Source organism: Lethenteron reissneri, chromosome 36, assembly GCF_015708825.2.
Source record: "Lethenteron reissneri isolate LAM-NWPU_2019-01 chromosome 36, ASM1570882v1, whole genome shotgun sequence".
Lineage (NCBI taxonomy): Eukaryota > Metazoa > Chordata > Hyperoartia > Petromyzontiformes > Petromyzontidae > Lethenteron > Lethenteron reissneri.
Window position 1 is genome coordinate 11,646,799 of NC_083814.1, and position 20,777 is coordinate 11,667,575.

Genomic DNA, 20,777 nt, shown 5'->3' on the forward strand with positions numbered 1-20,777 from the left:
ATAAAGCTCTTTCTCGCAGATGTCCAGTCGAGTAAAGGGAACTCTCTGGCCGATGTTCACCTTCTGGGTCTCACTTTCAAGGGCACAAATGGTAGCTCAACGCAGTAACTCGTCACGTGGACATTGACAGGGGCCAGATAATCTTGGCGGGCCGTGATGGTGTCACGGCGAGGCGCGGTGAAGAAACCACAAACACAGACACACACACAGACACACACAGATGTAGAAACCACAAACACACAGACACAAAAACCACACACACACAGATGTAGCAACCACACGAACACACACACAGATGTATAAACCACAAACACAGACCCAGACACAAAAAACACACAGATGTAGCAATCACACGGACACACACACACAGATGTTAAGTCGAACGTTTTTGTTAGTTCTGATGGTCCGGCTACGACATCGCGAGGTGAAGGTTTTTGATACGAGACGTTGCTGAGACGTTGCTGAGACGTTGGTAAGGATCGTGCGACTCGCGAACTAAACCCCTGCCCCCCCCCACCCCCATGCACGCTTTACGATGACTTAATTTCAAGATAAAATAACAATTAAAAAAATACTACTAACAATGATGATGATGACGATGATTATTATTAATACATTTGAAAGAAGAAAAAAAACGAATAAAAACATAAAAACCGTCTGGAATGCATCTCTCTCTCTCTCTCTGCACGGCCACTTTTTGTTGTTGGGCAGCGACTTTCATCGCAAGGCCCCGCGGGTCATTGGTGGCTCCTGGGGGCCCTCGGGGGCCCTTTAGTGCGGCCCCCGGCAAGACACGAATGGCGCAAAAAACACAACCCCATCACGGAGGTGTTTGGGTTATACTCGTAGTTTTTTGCGGTAAAGTCACGTAGGTAAAAAATAAATAATAAAAATAGAATTGAAATAATAATAGAAATGAAATAATAATTTTAATAGAAATACAATATTTACTTTATTTCACGTAGGTAAAAAAGAAATAATAAAAATATAATTGAAATAATAATTATAATTATTTTATTTCTATTATTATTTCAATTATATTTTTATTTTTTTTACCTACGTGACTTTACCGAAAAACCTAAGATTATGAATCCTTGCAGTCACAAAAAAGCTTCAAATCTAGTGTTTGAGTTAGATCGCGCGAGGCAAAATAAGTGTGTCGTTAAACCCGCCACCACCCGACACAGCCAACTAGTAAGGGTTGTCACGTAAGCAGAACGTAGCCAATTTGTCGCTAGTGACCCCACTTCTGACACCAGTTGTTGGGGTGTAAATGATAACTCGGAGGCAGATCTTCATGTAAGGGCTTGCGCCGGTTATTTATTGAGGGTTTTAGACAACTCCCCCAGGGGTAGGGGTCCTTCACTAGGTATCTTCCTTAGCTCGGCTAGCTCCGGTCTCTCTCCCTCGAGTCGGATCGGGGGATCAGCCAACACCGACCGAATGGGGAGAGTAGCACCTCCTATGACTACCGCCGGCTTCTTTCCAGACTCCTTGAGCCCTACCCCTGGCTGGCTCTTCGACCGTTCTCTATCCCGGGCTCCCACAGTGACCCCGCTTTCGTCACGTGGTCCCCCTTAAGTACCAAGAGGAGGCCCTACGTCATCGCCCCGCCCAGCGCGCGTGACGTCACGTCCCATGACGTCACCGCACTGGACAGCGCGCATGACGTCACGTCCCCATATTACTCCTCTACACTAGTACAGCACACCGGTGTGTTGGAGAGCAAAGCCACAACATTTACAATCTGAGTACGACGTTTCGCCAGTAATTACAACTAGCTTCATCAGGCGACAGCCAGATTTGTGTTCTGTTTACGTGACAACCCTTGCTAGTTGGCTGTGTCGGGTGGTGGCGGGTTTTAACGACACATTTACATTTTTACGCGATCTAACCCAAAAAAACCTATTATGGATGATATTGGTCGTGAAAGCCTGCTAAGTGTTAAACTGAAAACACACCCCCCCCTCCATCATAATCATCGCGCTGCTGTCAAACCCCAGTGGTTTCAAATGGTGTGGCGGCCCTCACACAGCGACACCGCTGTCAACCCGTGCGGTTTTACCACCCCCTCTTCTTGTACGGGGAAATTGAGGTTTCAGCTCCGCACGGCGTACAGCCATAACAATTTGGGCACCAAAAATGTTGTTGTCTATTTGTGTTTCTCCCTTGCGACGATGGGACTTTGTAGGATGAACGTTGAGATTGTATAAGGGGCCCGGGGTTGACCAAAAAGGTCTGAATTGGTCTGTAATAATGTAAGGCATTGATTAGGGGATGGCATTGATGATGTCTTGCCCCCTCCCCCACCGCCTCTGAAAATTATCGAAGAGCCCTGGGCTGGGCTGAAGCCGCCTGCACGGTCAATGGACGCAGGCGGGTGCGGAGACGGTGCCCACCCCCCCGACGGTAGCAGGCGACAGCCAAAAAGCTGACCCATCGTCTATTTCATCATGGGACCTCCTTTGCCAGTACCAAAATATACTAATAGGGGTTTTCCCCTTTTTTCTGGCAACAAAAACTGACACCGTTTGCAAGGAATCATGCTTACATTAACCACAATACTTGCAGTCAAATGCAAACAAAAAACAATACTCTGATAATTTATGCATAGTATTTGAAACGGATTGGTCCACACCAGAGACAGCTTTCTTTAGAGCCTAGTCTCATATGGTGTTCGACCAGATGACGCCAAAAGGCGCACAGTTCAAAGACAACGCACTACCAGAGTAATGAGAGCTCAGGGTGAGCAAGCTACATCATGGGACCTCCTTCGTCTATTGTTTGTTTATCACTTGTTGCTATATTTACCCAAGAATGTCAGTGTGTAACGCGCGTGACGTCACTCTCACGTCGACCAGCCCCCCCCCACATTAATAATCATGAACAGGTTACGTCCTCCACATGGACCCGCCCCTCATTAATAATCATGATGTTCATTCTAAATGTGGAGGGAAAAACCGGAGGACCTGGAAAAAAATCGATGCAACCAAGGGGATATACAGCAGGCGTCAGAGTCAGAATGGAACCTACGACCTGCTGAATACCAGGCGAGGTAGTTAACATTTCACCACGGAGAGAGGCATGCAAATTCCACATATACAGCAGGCATCAGGGTCAGGATCGAACCCACGACCTCCTGAATACCATGCGAGGTAGTTAACATCTCACCACGGAGAGAGGCATGCAAATTCCACATATACAGCAGGCGTCAGGGTCAGGATCGAACTCACGACCTCCTGAATACCAGGCGAGGTAGTTAACATCTCACCATGGAGAGAGAGGCATGCAAACTCCACATATACAGCAGGCATCAGGGTCAGGATCGAACCCACGACCTCCTGAATACCATGCGAGGTAGTTAACATCTCACCACGGAGAGAGGCATGCAAACTCCACATATACAGCAGGCGTCAGGGTCAGGATCGAACCCACGACTTCCTGTATATCAGGCGAGGAAGTTCCGGGCATTCGTTGAAATGTTGATTTCACATAAATCTCTCCGAGATAATTATCGGCAGGCCCACGTGTGGAGGGGTAAAGTGTGGGTACTCCCCTGAGAGGGAGATTCCCTGCGTGGAGGATGAGGCGGGAAGGCCCTCTGCTCTGCGTGGAGGAGCAGGGAGAACCCTTGGATGGAGGAGGAGTAGAGGGGGAGAGAGACCTCTTGGATGGAGGAGGAGGAATTCCCTGGTGCAGAGCTACCATCATCTGCAAATTACAAGAGGCTCCAGAGAGTAAGACGCACTCCAAACTTTGTGGCGAATTTTTATTTTTTTATTTAAAACCCCTGCTTCATCATCGGGAGAATACGGCACTGCAACGGGGAGCCGTCTTCCCAGGAGATGGTTACGGACACGGTGCTTTAAAACGCTGGATGAGATGTGTTTCGGGAAGACGATTGCGAACAGCAAGACGAGTCTCAAAGTCTTTCCCGAAGACTTTGAGTCTCGTCTTGCGTTCTTCACAATATCGGACGCAGCCACCCCAAACTGGAGAATACGTTAGGTCGCCCGATTAAAAACTAATTTCCTTCCTGTGTTAGTTTATTGTCCTTGCACCGCACCTCCGATTAGCGCCGTTGGCTACGTACGGTGCGAAAGAAGTCCAAAAGACAAACATTCACGAAACATCTCGAGTGATATTTTCCCTTTCGCTTGCAAAGTGAACCGAGCGCGAGTGTAAATATCCACGTGGAGCTCGCACTCGGCGACCTTGCCAACGCGACCTCCTAAAAACTTGCGCGCTGTTGTGGGACCGGCCAAAGGGTCAACGAAGGTCAAAGGAACGTTGACAGATCGATGGCGTTGAGGAAGTCTTCTCGCTCGTCGTACTCAAGCATGACGGGCGGAGCCGCATCATCATCCTCATCATCTTCGTCTTCATCGTCGTCGTCGTCATCATCTCCGGGCGGCTCGCCGTGGCCCCTCGTCATCACGTACACGTGGTAGTGGAAGGTCTCCCCGTACGTGCGGTGCCGCACGCGCCATCCGTAGCGGCGCCGCGCGTACAGCGGCGAGCGCACATGCGGGTGGGCGAACGTCACCGACACGAAGTGGCCGCCCGGGCGCAGGACGCGCGACACCTGTGGGGCGAGGGGCCACGGGGGATGAGGTGCGGGACATGGTGGGGGGAGGGGGGTAGGGGACAGAGTGAGTGATACATGGGGGACGTGAATGTGTCTGTATGTTGAACTTCTTTCGCACCACCGTACGTAGCCAACCGTGCTAATCGGAGGTGCGAGGAAGAACAACAAACTAAACACAAACCTCAGTTCGAAATCTCGATGTTTTAAAAGTGCATAGCTCCAGTGGCTTCCTAATATCGAGGCTCAGCAGGGTGAGTGTCACGTGGTGACACAGCAGTGTGTCACGTGGTGACACAGCAGGGTGAGTGTCACGTGGTGACGCAGCAGGGTGAGTGTCACGTGGTGACGCAGCAGGGTGAGTGTCACGTGGTGACGCAGCAGGGTGAGTGTCACATGGTGACGCAGCAGGGTGAGTGTCACGTGGTGACGCAGCAGGGTGAGTGTCACGTGGTGACGCAGCAGGGAGAGTGTCACGTGGTGACACAGCAGGGTGAGTGTCACGTGGTGACACAGCAGGGTGAGTGTCACGTGGTGACGCAGCAGGGTGAGTGTCACGTGGTGACACAGCAGGGAGAGTGTCACGTGGTGACACAGCAGGGAGAGTGTCACGTGGTGACGCAGCAGGGTGAGTGTCACGTGGTGACGCAGCAGGGAGAGTGTCACGTGGTGACACAGCAGGGTGAGTGTCACGTGGTGACACAGCAGGGTGTCACGTGGTGACACAGCAGGGTGAGTGTCACGTGGTGACGCAGCAGGGAGAGTGTCACGTGGTGACACAGCAGGGTGAGTGTCACGTGGTGACGCAGAAGGGAGAAAGGAGGGGGGGTGATATGCGTCTGCCCGATTTCTCACAGCTGCTGTTTTAATGTGGGAAGTAAAAACGCGGCACGGATGAGATGAGATGCTGTTGTTGTTGTTGTCGTGGCAATCGTGAACGCGAGAACCGGACTCGAACCGAGGCCCTCAGTGGCCCCCGGCTCAGTGCCTGGCATGGCCCTCGTGAATCCCTCCCCCGGCCTCGGGCAAGAAGGTCGTCATGTCACCGTGACTGGATTGTTTTGACAGGATGCAACGGGGATGCTGGTGGGCGCCAAATATCAAGACAGAGATCACCCGCACAGCCTTAAAGCGATGTTAGCGAGCAGCGCCTATGATAGCACGGAACACGAGTGGGTGGGTGGGTGGCCAGCACCACACGCACATGTCTACCCGGTGCCGGTCTGCACGAGGTACTCGTTTTAAGGCTGAGTCGACCTAGGGGATGCCCAGGACCGGTGCAGATATTCGACGTCCGTGAGCGGGAATCGAACAGCGCGATAACCGCTACGCTACCGCTCCCCGCATAAACAAAGATCCCCCTGACAGCTTCAACATACTTTAGGGGCAAGTGCTGTTCGCGAGCACCTACGAAGGCTGGGATACACACAGACACACACACATGTGTAAGACACACGCACACAGGACACACACATGGGTGACGCGCGCGCACACACACACACACACGGGCATGCCCACCCCACCCAGCGCGCCCCACGGAGCGAGAGAGAGAGAAAAAACCCTTTAAGGATCGGTGCTCGCATTTGCATTCTGTGCGCGATGCCACTGCGCAAGCTCCAGCCTGCTTCCACTTCCTCCTCCTTCCCCCCCCTCCTCCTCCTCCGCCAATTCCTCAATCAACAGCATCCCTCCCTCCTCCCCCTCCCTCCTGCTCCCTCCCTCCCTCCTCCTCCCCCGTCCCTCGGCATCCCCACTGCAACCTCCTCCATCATCCCCGCCGATGCAATCACCGCCATCGCCACCCCTCTCGAATACAACCACCACCACAACCACCACCACCACAACCACCACCAGCCGCCCTCCATCCACCTCCGCTGCAATCACCTTCACCACCACCACCACCATCATCAACCTTTCCCTACCTCCCTACCGCAGGCACGGGGACACTGTCTCCCAGCAGTGGATGACGGCTCGACGTTCATCATCGTCGTTGCATTATTCTCTGTTGGTCATCATCGAAGATTTATCTTCAAGACGTGCGCACGATTTGGCACGTGCCGGGAGTCAGTGGGAGGGGGGGGGGGTACGGCCCAAATTTAACTTCTTTCGCACCGTACGTAGCCAACCGTGCCAATCTCGGAGGTCGACATCTCTTCCACCATCCGAGTAGGGCGATAGAAGAGGCGTGGACAAGAGAGGGGAGAGAGAGGCAGCAAGACGAGGTGGGATAATGAGACGTGGATGGGGCACGCAGACAGAGAGAGAGGAGGCAGTGAGATGACAGAGACGTGGGGCGAGGTGGAAAAACAAAGACACAGACGACGACGGAGGTTGATGAATTAAAACTGCTTCGTGTTTAGTCTGCCCCCCCCCCCGCACCTCCAATTAGCGCGGTTGGCGAACGCACGGCGCGAAAGAAGTCCAACGCACGCGCGCGCATTTCGTGTCAATTCGTCCGCGTTCATTGGGATTCTGAATTCGATCGTTCGATGCGAGGATTCCAAATGACCCTCATACCCCCCCCCCCCCCGCCATTCTCCCTTATTTTCCAATGAATCCGTTGGGGGGGGGGGGGGGGTCAGGGACCTTGAGCTACCTGGGGCTCCTGCGCTTGCCCTCGGTGTGGCACCCCCCCCCCCCCCGCGTGGCCACGTGCTCCTCTCGCTGTTGAACGTTCGAGGAGGCACGAGCGACTGCAACGCGGTGGGGGGGGGGGGGACGCCCTGGGCCTCCCCTAGGTCGGCTCGGCCTCAAAAATGAGTACATTGCGCGTGGTGTTGGCGCGCGTGGAACAGTCGCCGCTGGGGGAGGAATCAAGTGGGCCGGGCGTGGTGCTGGCCACCCACCCACCCCCGTACAGCCTGAAACAGACTGTTGGGGCAAGTGCTGTTAGCGAGCACCTATGAAGGCCAGCACGGCACACGAGGGGGTGGGTGGCCAGCACCACGCCCAGCCGCCTTTGTCTCTGCAGTGACGATGCTTACACACCGCACCAGGTACGCATTTGAGGCCGAGTCGACCTAGGGGAGGCCCACGACCGATTCAGAAAATCATCACCTGGTGTTGGCCGTGAGCGGGAATCGAACTCTGTTCGCCGGGTTCATAGCGCAGCGTAGCGCTAACCGCTGCACCACCGCTCCACGCACACACACGGCTTAAACTCGCATGAGCACCCCCTTCTCACTCTCACTCTCTCGCCCACGCTCATCAATGAACGGCGAGGGGAGGCGAGGGAGCGAGGGAAGGGGGTGAGGGGAAATGTCTGTCTGTGTGTGTGTCTGTGTGTGTCCGTGCACGCGAGGAGCGGTAGTGTGGTGGTTAGCGCACTGCGCTACGAAACCCGGCGACCCGAGTTCGATTCCCCATTCACAAAATTACAGTGGCGAATATCTCAACCTGGTCCTGGGCAACTTCCCTAGGTCGACCCAGCCTTGACACAATGAGCTGTCGGTGCGGTGTGTGGGGGAAAATAAAATAATCAGAATTCAGGAGACACCCACCCCCTCGTGTGCCTTGCCAGCCGTCGTAGGTGCTGGCTCGCAGCACTTGCCCCGAGAGGCTATAAGGGGGATCTTTGTCTTTACCTGTGCGTCGATGTGCACGCGGGGTGGACACAATTATCGTCATTATCGTTATCATTGACCACCACCACCATCATCTTTGTCATCATCGATCATTGGGTTGGTGGCAGCAAGGATGGAGAGGGATGTGAATTGGAGAGGGGGAGAGGGGGAGGTGGGGTTGGGGGGGCTGAGCAAGAGGAGAAGAAACGGGGGAGAAGTGTGGGAGGACGAGGGGAGGGGGAGGAAGTGGGGTGGGGAATAGACAGGGAACTGCAAATGCCGGCGTAGAATGCGCGCGTGTGCGTGCCGCGCGTAACAATGTGCGCCTGGACTCGTGCGTGCGTGCGTGTGTTTGCATGCGTGCGTGTGTGCGTGTCCGCGTATGTGTGTGCATGCGTGTGTGTGTTTGCGTGACCGCGTGTGTGTTTGCATGCGTGCGTGTGTTTGCATGCGTGTGCGTACGTGCGCGTGCGTGCGCGTGCGTGTGTGTGTCCGCGTGTGTGTGTGTGCGTGGCCGCGTTTGAGTGCATTCGTGCGTGTCCGTGCATGCACACACGTGGGGAGCGGTGGTGTAGCGGTTAGCGCTACGCTGCGCTCCGAACCCGGCAACCCGAGTTCGATTCCCCGCTCACAGTCAACGCCATTGACGATTATCTGAACCGGTCCTGGGACTCCCCTAGGTCGACTCAGGCTCAAATGAGTACCTGGCGCGGTGTGTAAATACATCGCCACTGGGAAGACAAAGGCGGCTGGGCGTGGTGCTGGCCACCCACCACCTCCGTGTGCCGTTCTGGCCCTTCATAGGTGCTACTCGCTAACAGCACTTGCCCCAACAGTCTGATAAGGCTATACGGGGGATCTTTGTCTTTGTATTGTGCATGCGTGCACGTCGGGGGATTGTTACAAAAAAACATGGCGTCATGAAACGTGTGAACGTGACCAGATCGCCGTCACTATGATGATCATCGACTATCACCATCATCACCAACATCGCCACCAACATCACCGCCACCAACATCACCGCCACCAACATCACCGCCACCACCATCATCATCACCACCACCACCATCATCATCACCACCACCATCATCACCACCACCACCATCATCACCACCACCACCATCATCACCACCACCATCATCACCACCATCATCACCACCACCATCATCACCAACATCATCTCCACCATCATCACCACCATCATCACCACCATCATCACCATCACCACCACCATCAACACCATCATCACCACCATCATCACCACCAACATCATCACCACCACCACCATCATCGCCTCCAATTATCGCACATCGACCCATGCCTATAATAATCATGAATCACCCTCCCCCTTTTTAATCAATCAATGGCTCTTCTTCATAATCATCGTCATTACCATGAGCCACGCTCAATCCACTGCTGGGTGATGATGAAGGCCCCCCCACACAGTCCGCATCTCAGGACACGATCCTGCGATTTCGATTTAAATCTTTCGTGACTGCAGGGATTCATCTTCTTGGTTCGTTCGGTAAAGTCACGTAGAAGGGAAGTAATAAAAAAAATATTTCGATTTCAAGCTTTCGTGACTGCAGGGATTCATCTTCTTGATTCTTTCGGTAAAGTCACGTAGAAGGGAAATAAAAAAATAATAAAAACATATTTCGATTTCAAGCTTTCGTGACTGCAGGGATTCATCTTCTTGGTTCGTTCGGTAAAGTCACGTAGAAGGGAAATAATAAAATAAAAATAAAAATATTTCGATTTCAAGCTTTCGTGACTGCAGGGATTCATCTTCTTGGTTCTTTCGGTAAAGTCACATAGAAGGGAAATAATAAAATAATAAAAATAAAACATAATAAAATAATTCTCACGACGTTTCGGCCACAACGCAAGCAGCCGTCCTCAGGTGAAGACCAGGTCTGTCGGGGAGACAGCTGAAGACGGCTGCTTGGGTTGTGGCCGAAACGTCGTGAGAATTATTTTATTATGTTTTATTTTTATTATTTTATTACTTCCATTCTACGTGACTTTACCGAAAGAACCAAGAAGACGATCCTGCGATGTTTGAATCCCACCCAGCGCCTGCGCACGCCGCGGTGACTTCGAAGCTCCATCTCCCCGCTAAAGGGAGGTTGCTCTCCCACTCCTTGGCTGACCGTGCCCATGCATGACGGTTCATCCGCTACAAGTCGGTCAAGCTAGAACATCGATTTGAAATTGGAAATATCATCATCACCACCATCGTTTCCCAGCGGTGCTCATCAATGACCGATTCACCACCGTAGACTACCAATCCTTGCGAATCAAAGAACATTCTCGATTGAACCAGTTCGGATATTCGCCACTGATGTTAGAGGACTGTAACTCGGGTTGCTGAGTTCGCAACGCTGCTACACATTTGCCCCACCGCTCCCCCACGCCCACACACCCGCACACAAAGATGCATCGTATAGCCTTAACATAATGTTGGGGCAAGTGCTGTTAGCAAGCACCCGAGGGAGTGGGTGGCCAGCACCACGCTCGGCCGCCTTTGTCTCTCTAGTGGCGATGCACACTGCACCAGGTACTCATTTGAGGCCGAGTCGACCTACTGGAGACCCAAGTCCGCTTCAAATAATCGTATCTGCTGTTGGTCGTGAGCGGAAATCGAACTTGGGTCACTGCGCAAAACCGCTGCACCACCGCTGCCCACATGCAAACGCATATGCGCGTGCACGCATGCACACACACACGTAGCTGCACGCGCACACACACACGTGCACGCACGCACACACACACGTGCACGCACGCACACACACACGTGCACGCACGCACACACACACGTGCACGCACGCACACACGTGCACGCACGCACACGCGTGCACGCATGCACGCATGCACACACACACACACGTACACGCATGCACACACACACACATGCACGCATGCACACACACACACATGCACGCATGCACACACACACACATGCACGCATGCACACACACACACATGCACGCATGCACATGCACACATGCACGCATGCACACACACACATGCACGCATGCACACACACACACACACTCGTCTGTGCCGTGTTGTTGTTATTGTTGCAATGTACAACGTGCAGGGCCGCACAGGCAATGGGATCGCTGTCGCCGCCGCCGCCGCTGCCGGGTTTGTGATGCACCTCGGAGTCACTTTGCATTCGAGCCGTCACCGCTCTGCGCGTTGTGGGAAAAAAACAAATCACACAGAGGGAGGGTGGGAGGGTGGCGGTGGGTGTCGGTGATGGTGGAGGAGGAGGGTGGAGGAGGAGGAGAAGGAGGGCTGAGGAGGAGGAGGTGGTGGTGGTATCGGCGGTGGGGGTTGGGGAAAAAAGAGTGAGGTTTATTCCAGAACCTTCTGTCCCATAATGCATTTCCAGTAAATTAGGAATGCTGAGAAGGTAGCAGTAGCAGCAGCAGCAGCAACCACTCACGCACAACGATGTTGGCACACCGATGGCACAGCAGTGCCAGCCAACAGCGCCGTGCTGTACACGCGCGTGCAGAGGCGTGCGCGTGCGCGTGCGACAAGCGTGCACACGCGCCGCACGTAACGCACGGGCGTACGCATACACGTGCACCCACACACACACGCGTGCGCACAAAGACAACGATTCCCCCCACCCCACCCCACCGTGTAGCCCTAATAGATAATTATTGGAGCAAGGGCCGTTCGCGTGTAGCACCTGTGAAGGCTGGCACGGCACACGAGGGGGTTGGGGTGGCATAATGCATTGTCGGGAAGGTTTGTTCTTGCGAGGACAAAACAATGATCATAATTGCAACTTGGAACGCGCCGCTCTCGAAGACAGAGGACGACTCGGAGGCGCGTGGAGAAATCGCGGACAAGCAGGGAGGCAGCGGCAGCAGCCTCGCGTTGGGCTGCCGGCGCCAACAATTGCCCGAGCTCTGCGGCCCTCTACATTTACGTCAATCGGATAATTGGACCTCATGCCGGGACCCCGGGGACCCATAAGCCCCTCCACCACCACAACCACCACAACCACCACCACAACTACCACCACCACCACAACCACCACAACCACCACCACAACCACCACCACCACAACCACCACCACCACAACCACCACCACAACCACCACCACCACAACCACCACCAACACAACCACCACCACAACCACCACCACCAAATGGCAGTGCATTCCGGAGGAGCAGACAGGGAGTGAGGACCCCCACCAGCCCCCCCCCGTGTGTGGTGCAGTGGGGGGAGGGGGGGGGTGTACCTGGAGCTGGTATTGATTTTGTTTTAAAGAAATCTACGCGGGCAGTTTAATTGAAGTGGCATGAGTCACGCTTGCGAGCGAGAGCGTGGGGAGCGGTGGGGTAGTGGTTAGCGCGCTGCGCTACGAACCCTGCGACCCCAGTTCGATTCCCGCTCACGGCCAACACCGGTGACGATTATCTGAACCGTTCATGGGCCTCCCCTAAGTCGACTCAGCCTCAAATGATTACCTGGTGTGTGGTGTGTAAACATTACCACTGGGGAGACAAAGGCGGCTCGGCGTGGTGCTGGCCACCCACCCCCTCGTGTGCGGTGCCGGCCATCATAGGTGCTTCTCGCTGACAGCACTTGCCCCGACAGTCTGTTACAGGCTACACGGGGGAACTTTATCTTTGTGCGCGCACCTTTACATTTGTGTTCTGAGCCCACGCCGAGTGCAACAAGCGAGCACGCCACACCAGAGTTGCAGTAGACGAGTGGTGACTATGTAGCACACACGCGCACACACGTGCGCGCACACACACACGTGCAGACACGCACACACACACACGCACACACGCGCACACACACACGCACACACACACGCGCACACGCACACACAAGCACGCACAAACACGCACGCGCACACACACACGCACACACACACACACGCACACACGCACGCACATACATACATACACGCGCATCCCCCCGCATTGCATTCTTAGCACGATCTCTGCCTTTCTCACCGACACGGGGGGCGGGGCTGGGGAGGGGGGCTGGGGGGCGGGGCTGGGGGTGCTGGGGGGCGGGGCTGGGAGGGTAGAGGGGGGGTATTCCCTGTAAAATGACTTTGTCCACAAAACATAATTTGTCCAGCGAGCCTCATCGCGTTGGCCTCCCGCTGCCTCTGCTGGGCGCGCGACCCCCACGCGGGCCAGGCCCCCCCCCCTGCCCCCCCCCTTGCCCCCCCCGCCACCACCCACCCGGCACGGTCGCACAGAGGCGTGGGCCCCCCAGCAACAACGCCGGGGGTTTGTCTACCCCCACCCCTAACCCCTACACCCTAGCCCCAACACCCTAGCCCCAACACTAACCCTAACCCCCACCCCTACACCCTAGCCCCAACACTAACCCCTACACCCTAGCCCCAACACTAACCCCTAGCCCCGAGACCCAACACTAACCCCTACACCCTAGCCCCAACACTAACCCCGAGCCCCTACACCCTAGCCCCAACACTAACCCTAACCCCCACCCCTACACCCTAGCCCCAACACTAACCCCGACCTCCTAGCCCCAACACTAACCCCCACCCCTACACCCTAGCCCCGAGCCCCAACACTAACCCCTACACCCTAGCCCCAACACTAACCCCGACCCCCACCCCTATCTCCTAGCCCCAACACTAACCCCGACCCCCAACACTAACCCCGACCTCCTAGCCCCAACACTAAACCCTACACCCTAGCCCCAACACTAACCCCGACCTCCTAGCCCCAACACTAAACCCTACACCCTAGCCCCAACACTAACCCCGACCTCCTAGCCCCAACACTAAACCCTACACCCTAGCCCCAACACTAACCCCGACCATAGCCCCAACACTAACCCCGACCATACCCCCAACACTAACCCCGACCCCTTAGTCCGAACGCTAACCCTGACCGAAGCTAACCCTAAAGCCACTGCAGTAAACACGTCCGAGGATACATTCAGCCCCGACAGCCACGGTTCGAATGCCCTCGTTGTTCCCGACCCGATTTCCACGTTCGCATGGAAATTGGCGGGGACACCTGAAAGGGTTACGCCAAGTAGCAACGGCGAGGTGGCTGACACCACCGGTCCAAATCATAGAGAGGAGCGAGTGGCGCCTGGGCACCGAGCGTGGTGGCCAGAGAGAATTGAGAATCAAAAGATGCATTTTGCACTGGAGGAATCCGATGAGCTATGAAGCTCTTTCTTTACAGACGACGTACGGACGGGGCGATGAACGGTCAAGCACAATGACGGAGTGGCAGCCAAGGGGAGATAGAAAGAATCCATCTGGAGAACGTCCATCTGGAGAACGTCCATCTGGATGACGTCCATCCATCGGTAGGACGTCGGGCGCGGGATAGGTACAACCCCAAAACACAGACACATCGGAAAGACAGACATACAGCACGATCGGGAAAACCCAACGTGCTGGTATGGGGTTAACGTGAATTACGGAGGGGGGGGGGGGTGCGGGGGTGATGCGGGGAGGGGGGGCGGAAGGGAAGGAGGGAGTCTCCGCTGGAAGAGACCACACGACTGCACCTGCATACTAAGAGGCAGCGTAATCCCTTGGATGCACACTCGTACACAAATACACACTGCAAACGCGCGCGCACGCACGCGCCCGCGTGCAAAATCACGTACTGGCGCGTGCATGCAAATTACAAGCATGCACACGCACGCACGCACACATACGCATGCATTGCACGCTTGTTTGTGCGCTACACATGTAAGCATGCATGCACACGCACGCACGTGAATGCACACAGGCACGTGTAAGCATGCATGCAGACACATGCATGTACACGCATGCCAATGCATGTACACGCATGCCAATGCATGCATGCACACATACCCATCCACGCACACGCATGCACACGCGTACGTACATGTACATAGGCACACGTGTAACCATGCATGCAGACACATGCATGTACACGCATGCGCATGCATGCACACGCATGCACACATACGCATGCAAGCACGTGCATTCTCGCACGCGTATGCAAATACAAATATCCCCCGTATAGCCTGCACAGTCGGTGTGGACAAGTGCTGTTAGTGAGCGCCAGTGAAAGCCAGCACAGCGTGCTAAGTGGGTGGGGGGTGGTCAGCACTGATGTGCACACGTGGCACCAGGTACTCATTTAAGGCCGAGTCGACCGAGGCAAGAGCCACGACTGGCTCAGACATTTGCTGCCACCGACGTTGGCTGGGAATCGAGACACGAGGGTGGACGGGATCGCAAGCGCGGTGCGCTAACCACTGCGCCACCGCTCCACCCCGCACACGCAACCTTCACTCCACCCCGGGCAGTCCCCGACTCGGCCGGAGGAGGTGGATGGGAAGGGAAGGCTGCAGGGAGGAGGTGGCGGTGATGGGGTGAGTGTTGGGGCTATGGGTTAGTGTTGGGGCTAGGTGGTAGGGGTTAGTGTTGGGGCTAGGTGGTAGTGTTGGGGCTAGGTGGTAGGGGTTAGTGTTGGGGCTAGGTGGTAGTGTTGGGGCTAGGTGGTAGGGGTTAGTGTTGGGGCTAGGTGGTAGGGGTTAGTGTTGGGGTTAGGGGCTAGGGGTTAGTGTTGGGGCTAGGTGGTAGAGGTTAGTGTTGGGGCTAGGTGGTAGGGGTTAGTGTTGGGGCTAGGTGGTAGGGGTTAGTGTTGGAGGTAGGGGGTCTGGGTTAGTGTTGGGGCTAGGGTGTAGGGGTTAGTGTTGGGGCTAGGGGTTAGTATTGGGGCTAGGTGGTAGGGGTTAGTGTTGGGGCTAGGTGGTAGGGGTTAGTGTTGGGGCTAGGTGGTAGGGGTTAGTGTTGGGGCTAGGGGGTCAGGGTTAGTGCTGGAGACTAAGTACCGCAGTTCGCTGTTTTCGAGTGATACGCGTGCCCACAGTGAGCGTTCTAAGCGACTGTTATTGTTATTAGGAGCCTGCCACCGCAGTAAAATTAAACACGATACAAAATAATAATTACGGGAAACGACGACTCTCTGGTACAGGGGTGGAGGTGGGGGGACCTGGGGAATCGCGCTGCACACGCGGCTTCTCCCGAATACTCCTGAAGGTCCCCAGCGACGTGGAGCGAAACGTCGGACGTCGCGCGGAGTAACACGTGACGCAGCGCGAGCACGCGGCGGCGAGCTGTAACAACTTGTCTTCATGCCGAGGGGAAGGATCTAGGCCTACGAGCGATGGATTGGACGTGTGTGTGTGTGCGTCCCCTAGGTCGACTCAGCCTCAAATGAGTACCTGGTGTGGTGTGGAAAACATCGCCACTGGAGAGACAAAGGCGGCCGGGCGTGGTTCTGGCCACCCCACCCCTTCCTCGTGCGCCGCGCCGCGCCGGCCTTCATAGGTGCTACTCGTTAACAGTACTTGCCCCAAGTCTGTTCAAGGCTACACGTGGGGGACCTTTGTCTTTGTGTTGGCCTTTCACGAGCGTGGGGAGCGGCAACGTCGTGGCTAGCGGGTGACGATTACCTGACCTGGTCCTCGGCCTCCCCCCAGATCGCTTCAACTTTGAACGAGCACCCGGTGTGTAAAACATCAGCACTGGGAAGACAAAGGCGGCTTTGGGCGTGATCCCTGCCTTTGTCTCCCTCGTGGAGATCTTTTACATATCGCACCAGGTACTAATTTTGGCAAGCGCGGTTGTGGCCAGGGGCGGGAGGGAGATAAATAAAACAAAACTATGAATACCAACCACTGCACCACCGCTCCCCTCCTCCTCCACCAACACCATCATCATCACGATCCACGAGGGAGATGTCCACTGCACGTTTCCTCCACTCGTCGTGCCAATACGGCTCAAGTAGTGGCCACATCTTTCTGGCACGACTCTCTTGATGTCGTCGTCATCGTCAAAGCCACTCTCTCGTCAGGTCTTCCTCTCCCTCTGCTTCCTTCCATTTTTACAAACAACGCACTTTTAATATTCCTGTTGATGCCCATCCTACACACGCGCGTGTCCATGTAGTGCCAGTGCCCTTCTCATCACTGGCTGCAACATCAGGTCGCCTTCCACACGCCACCTGTTTCTTCTACGTTGGTCACTCTACGGGTCCAGCCGAGATTCGGTATCCACTCCCCTCCACCGCCAGCCATTTAACTTACGGACATAATTTACCAACTAAGTGGTCGTCATGACGATGATGGTGGTGGTGGTGCTTGGTTCGCCTTCGTCTGCTACCTGGGAAATACTTAAGCTCCCGGTACACCGCATCCAGTACACCTCTTGCCACAGCTGTGCCTACTCGCCACGACGTGCACTCGTCCAAAGCCCACTCTGGCAATCCACAAATATAACTGGGGTGAGAAGTTAAGCCCTGAAGATGACAACGCTGATCATGGCAATGGGATGATGATCTCTCTCTGGCTGTCAGGGCCGTCCATGGGGGGGGGGGGGGGGGTGCGCCCCCGCCACGCTTTCAAACCAAACCGGATGTATAACATCGGACACGTGACATTGAAGCGCGGGGGGCCCCCAATGTGCGGGGCCCGGGGCAGTCGCCCCGATTCGCCGTGTACCCTAGGGACGGCTCTGCCAAATGTGAATGCGTTGTGGGATCGGATGACACAGGAATATTATTCCGGGATGTAGGCTCTCCATATTGATCGAAGCGCCAATTAAAATCGACGGCCCGATTCTGCATCCCCATCGGCACGCATTTCATTGCGACCTGCTGGGAAACAGAGCTGCACAATTCGAGACTTCAATGACACACTTTTACCTGGAAAATACATTTTCCGTTCGTTTGCATTTGTATGGAAACCAGAGGGCTTGGCGAACAGCCGTGCAAACCAAGGGTGAAGAGTCGCACTTTGCGATACAGGCAGCCTGGCACGCCTCCGGTTAGCACGATTGGCAACGTATGGTGTGAAAGAAGTTCAACATAAATACGCAATTGCCTTTAGCGCTCGATACTCGGGTACATAAGAGCCATGCCAGTGCGGTCCACGTGGGTGATTTTCCACCACGCCAAACCAAAATTAAACGGCGACACTCCGGCATTGCGCGTGTGCCGAACTTCTTTCGCGCCGTACGTAGCCAACCGCGCTAATCGGAGGTGCGGCCGCCATTTATTTGGGTCTCACGCAAAGAAAACGTTTTCAAACCACAAACCCGCCATGCCATGCAGCCACCGCACGCAGCGGCAAGCGGTGAGCGAGACGAACGGGAGAGAGAGGACCGCGAGGAGGGAGATGAGCGTCGCCATGGCGACGTCGCCACGGAAACGGAGAGAAATCCCCCTCCGCATCCCCCCCCCACCCCCCACTATCCACACGGTATGGTGAAGCGAGGGGGTGTGCGGTGGGGGCTGTTGGGCGATGGGGTGGGGGCGAGGGTGGTGGTGGGGGCCTGTTGGGGTGGGGCGAGGGTGGTGGTGGGGGCTGTGGGGCGATGGGGAGGGGGCGAGGGTGGTGGTGGGGGCTGTTGGGGGGGGGGCGGGGGTGGTGGTGGGGGCCGTGGGGGGGGGAGGGTGGTGGTGGGAGCTGTGGGGGGGCGAGGGTGGTGGTGGGGGCTGTTGGGGGGGGCGAGGGTGGTGGTGGGGGCTGGGGGGGCGAGGGTGATGGTGGGGGCTGGGGGGGGGGCGAGGGTGGTGGTGGGGGCTGTTGGGGGGGCGAGAGTGGTGGTGGGGGCCGCGGGGGGGGAGGGTGGTGGTGGGGGCTGTGGGGGGGGGAGGCGAGGGTGGTGGTGGGGGCTGTGGGGGGGGAGGCGAGGTTGGTGGTGGGGGCTGTTGGGGGCGGGGGGGTGAGCGCAGTGGGAGTGGGGGGGGTGAAAGATAGCAAGGTGGGTGAGGTGTTGGGGGATGAGGGGTTGTCGGGAGATGAGATGATGGGCGCTGGCGCGTTTCATGCAACTTGGTGCACGTGTGCATACGCATGTGCGTGTGAGCATGCAGCGGTGTGTGCATGCGTTGCTTGCGCATGCGCGCACGTGGCTATCCGTGCACGCACGCGAGTGCGAGCGTGCGCGAGTGCGCGCGTGAGTGTTTTATGAATGGGAATGTCACCGGGCTGATGAATGGGCTACACTTGTCAAGTGAAGATGGGGGGGGGTAAGGGGGGGGGGTTTCTAGGTCACAGCGGAATGTAAAACGTGGAGCCCCGACACGGACAGCGCCACCTCCACGCTCCGAAACACACACAACTACACACACACAGACATACACACAGACACACACACACACTACACACACAGACACACACACACACACTACACACACAGACACACACATACACACTACACACACAGACACACACTACACACACAGACACACACACACACTACACACACAGACACACACACACTACACACACTACACTACACACACACACTACACACCACACACACTACACACCACACACTACACACACACACAGACACACACACACTACACACTCTACACACACACTACACACACACTACACACACACACTACACACTACACACACTACACACACACACTACACACACTACACACACACTACACACACACACTACACAAACACTACACACAACAACAACAACCGCCATTGGCCACTAAGTAGCGGTGACGTCACCACGGGGCTCGTGCCAGGCCATGTGCACCTTGAGGCCACGTGAAGTGTCGAACGCCCGCTGGCAGGAGGTCATGGTGCAGACCCAGGTGCCACGGGTCGACTGAGATGACTGACTGATGCACCACCTGTGCCCCCTACTGTGCCAACTTGCTATGCTTTATCAACCCGGCGCTCCGCTCGTTGTTGTGAGCGTCGTTCCTCTGCCCTCCGTTGTTGTTGGAGGGCGACTGCCCCCAACTGCCCAGTAGCGTCCTTCACGAGCCTCCTCCACTGAGGCCGATCTTGACACCGCTGGTACCAGTCATCGGCAAGTCCACTCAGCTCCACGTTCTCCGGTACCACATCACTCCATCTCTTCTTTAGCTCGTGCCGCGTCCGTTTAGCCCCCTCGATCGGGCCGAACAATAACTGTTTAGGCAATGTGGTGGCTGGACATGCGGGCTACATGACCCAGCCAACGCAGCCTTGCCTGCCGGAAGAGCTCACCGATGAGACTTTGTCCAGATCTTTCCAGGATTTGTAAGCTCCTCACACAATCCAGCCTGGTTAAACCCAGGATGGATCATTGGCATGCCAGCCTGAATGTTTCGAACAGGCTAAGATGTTCCATTAGAGGGGTCCACGTTTCACAAGCGTAGAGAAGGGAGGGAATGACTGTGGCCGAGAAGACCCGAAGCTTCGAGTGGAGCGACAGACCAGGTAGCTTCCACACAGCATTGCACAGGCGATGAAAATATAATGCCACCCGACTGATTCGAAGTGAGACCTCTGCTGTCAAACCGGAGCTGGTCAGACAGCAGCCCCCCACACACACACATCATGCGGATAGGCAGACGTGTGGATAGGTAGAAGTCTGCATAGGTAGGTGTGTGGATAGGTAGGTGTGTGGATAGGCAGGTGTGTGGATAGGTAGACGTCTGCATAGGTAGGTGTGTGGATAGGTAGGAGTGTGGATAGGCAGGTGTGTGGATAGGTAGGAGTGTGGATAGGCAGGTGTGTGTAGGTAGGTGTGTGGATAGGTAGGTGTGTGGATAGGTAGGAGTGTGGATAGGCAGGTGTGTGGATAGGTAGGAGTG

The 20,777-nt window shown here is 55.6% G+C and overlaps 1 protein-coding gene across 1 annotated transcript in view; it reads right to left on the reverse strand.

The window, feature by feature from the left end:
• Window positions 1–2,449: 2,449 nt before the first annotated feature.
• Window positions 2,450–20,777, reverse strand: part of EEF1AKMT4 (EEF1A lysine methyltransferase 4) — a 48,840-nt gene continuing 30,512 nt past the window's right edge. The window contains exon 3 of the mRNA XM_061566318.1: window positions 2,450–4,585. Coding sequence (XP_061422302.1) covers window positions 4,280–4,585 — 306 coding nt within the window. The 3' untranslated portion in view covers window positions 2,450–4,279. The remainder of the gene's footprint in view (window positions 4,586–20,777) is intronic.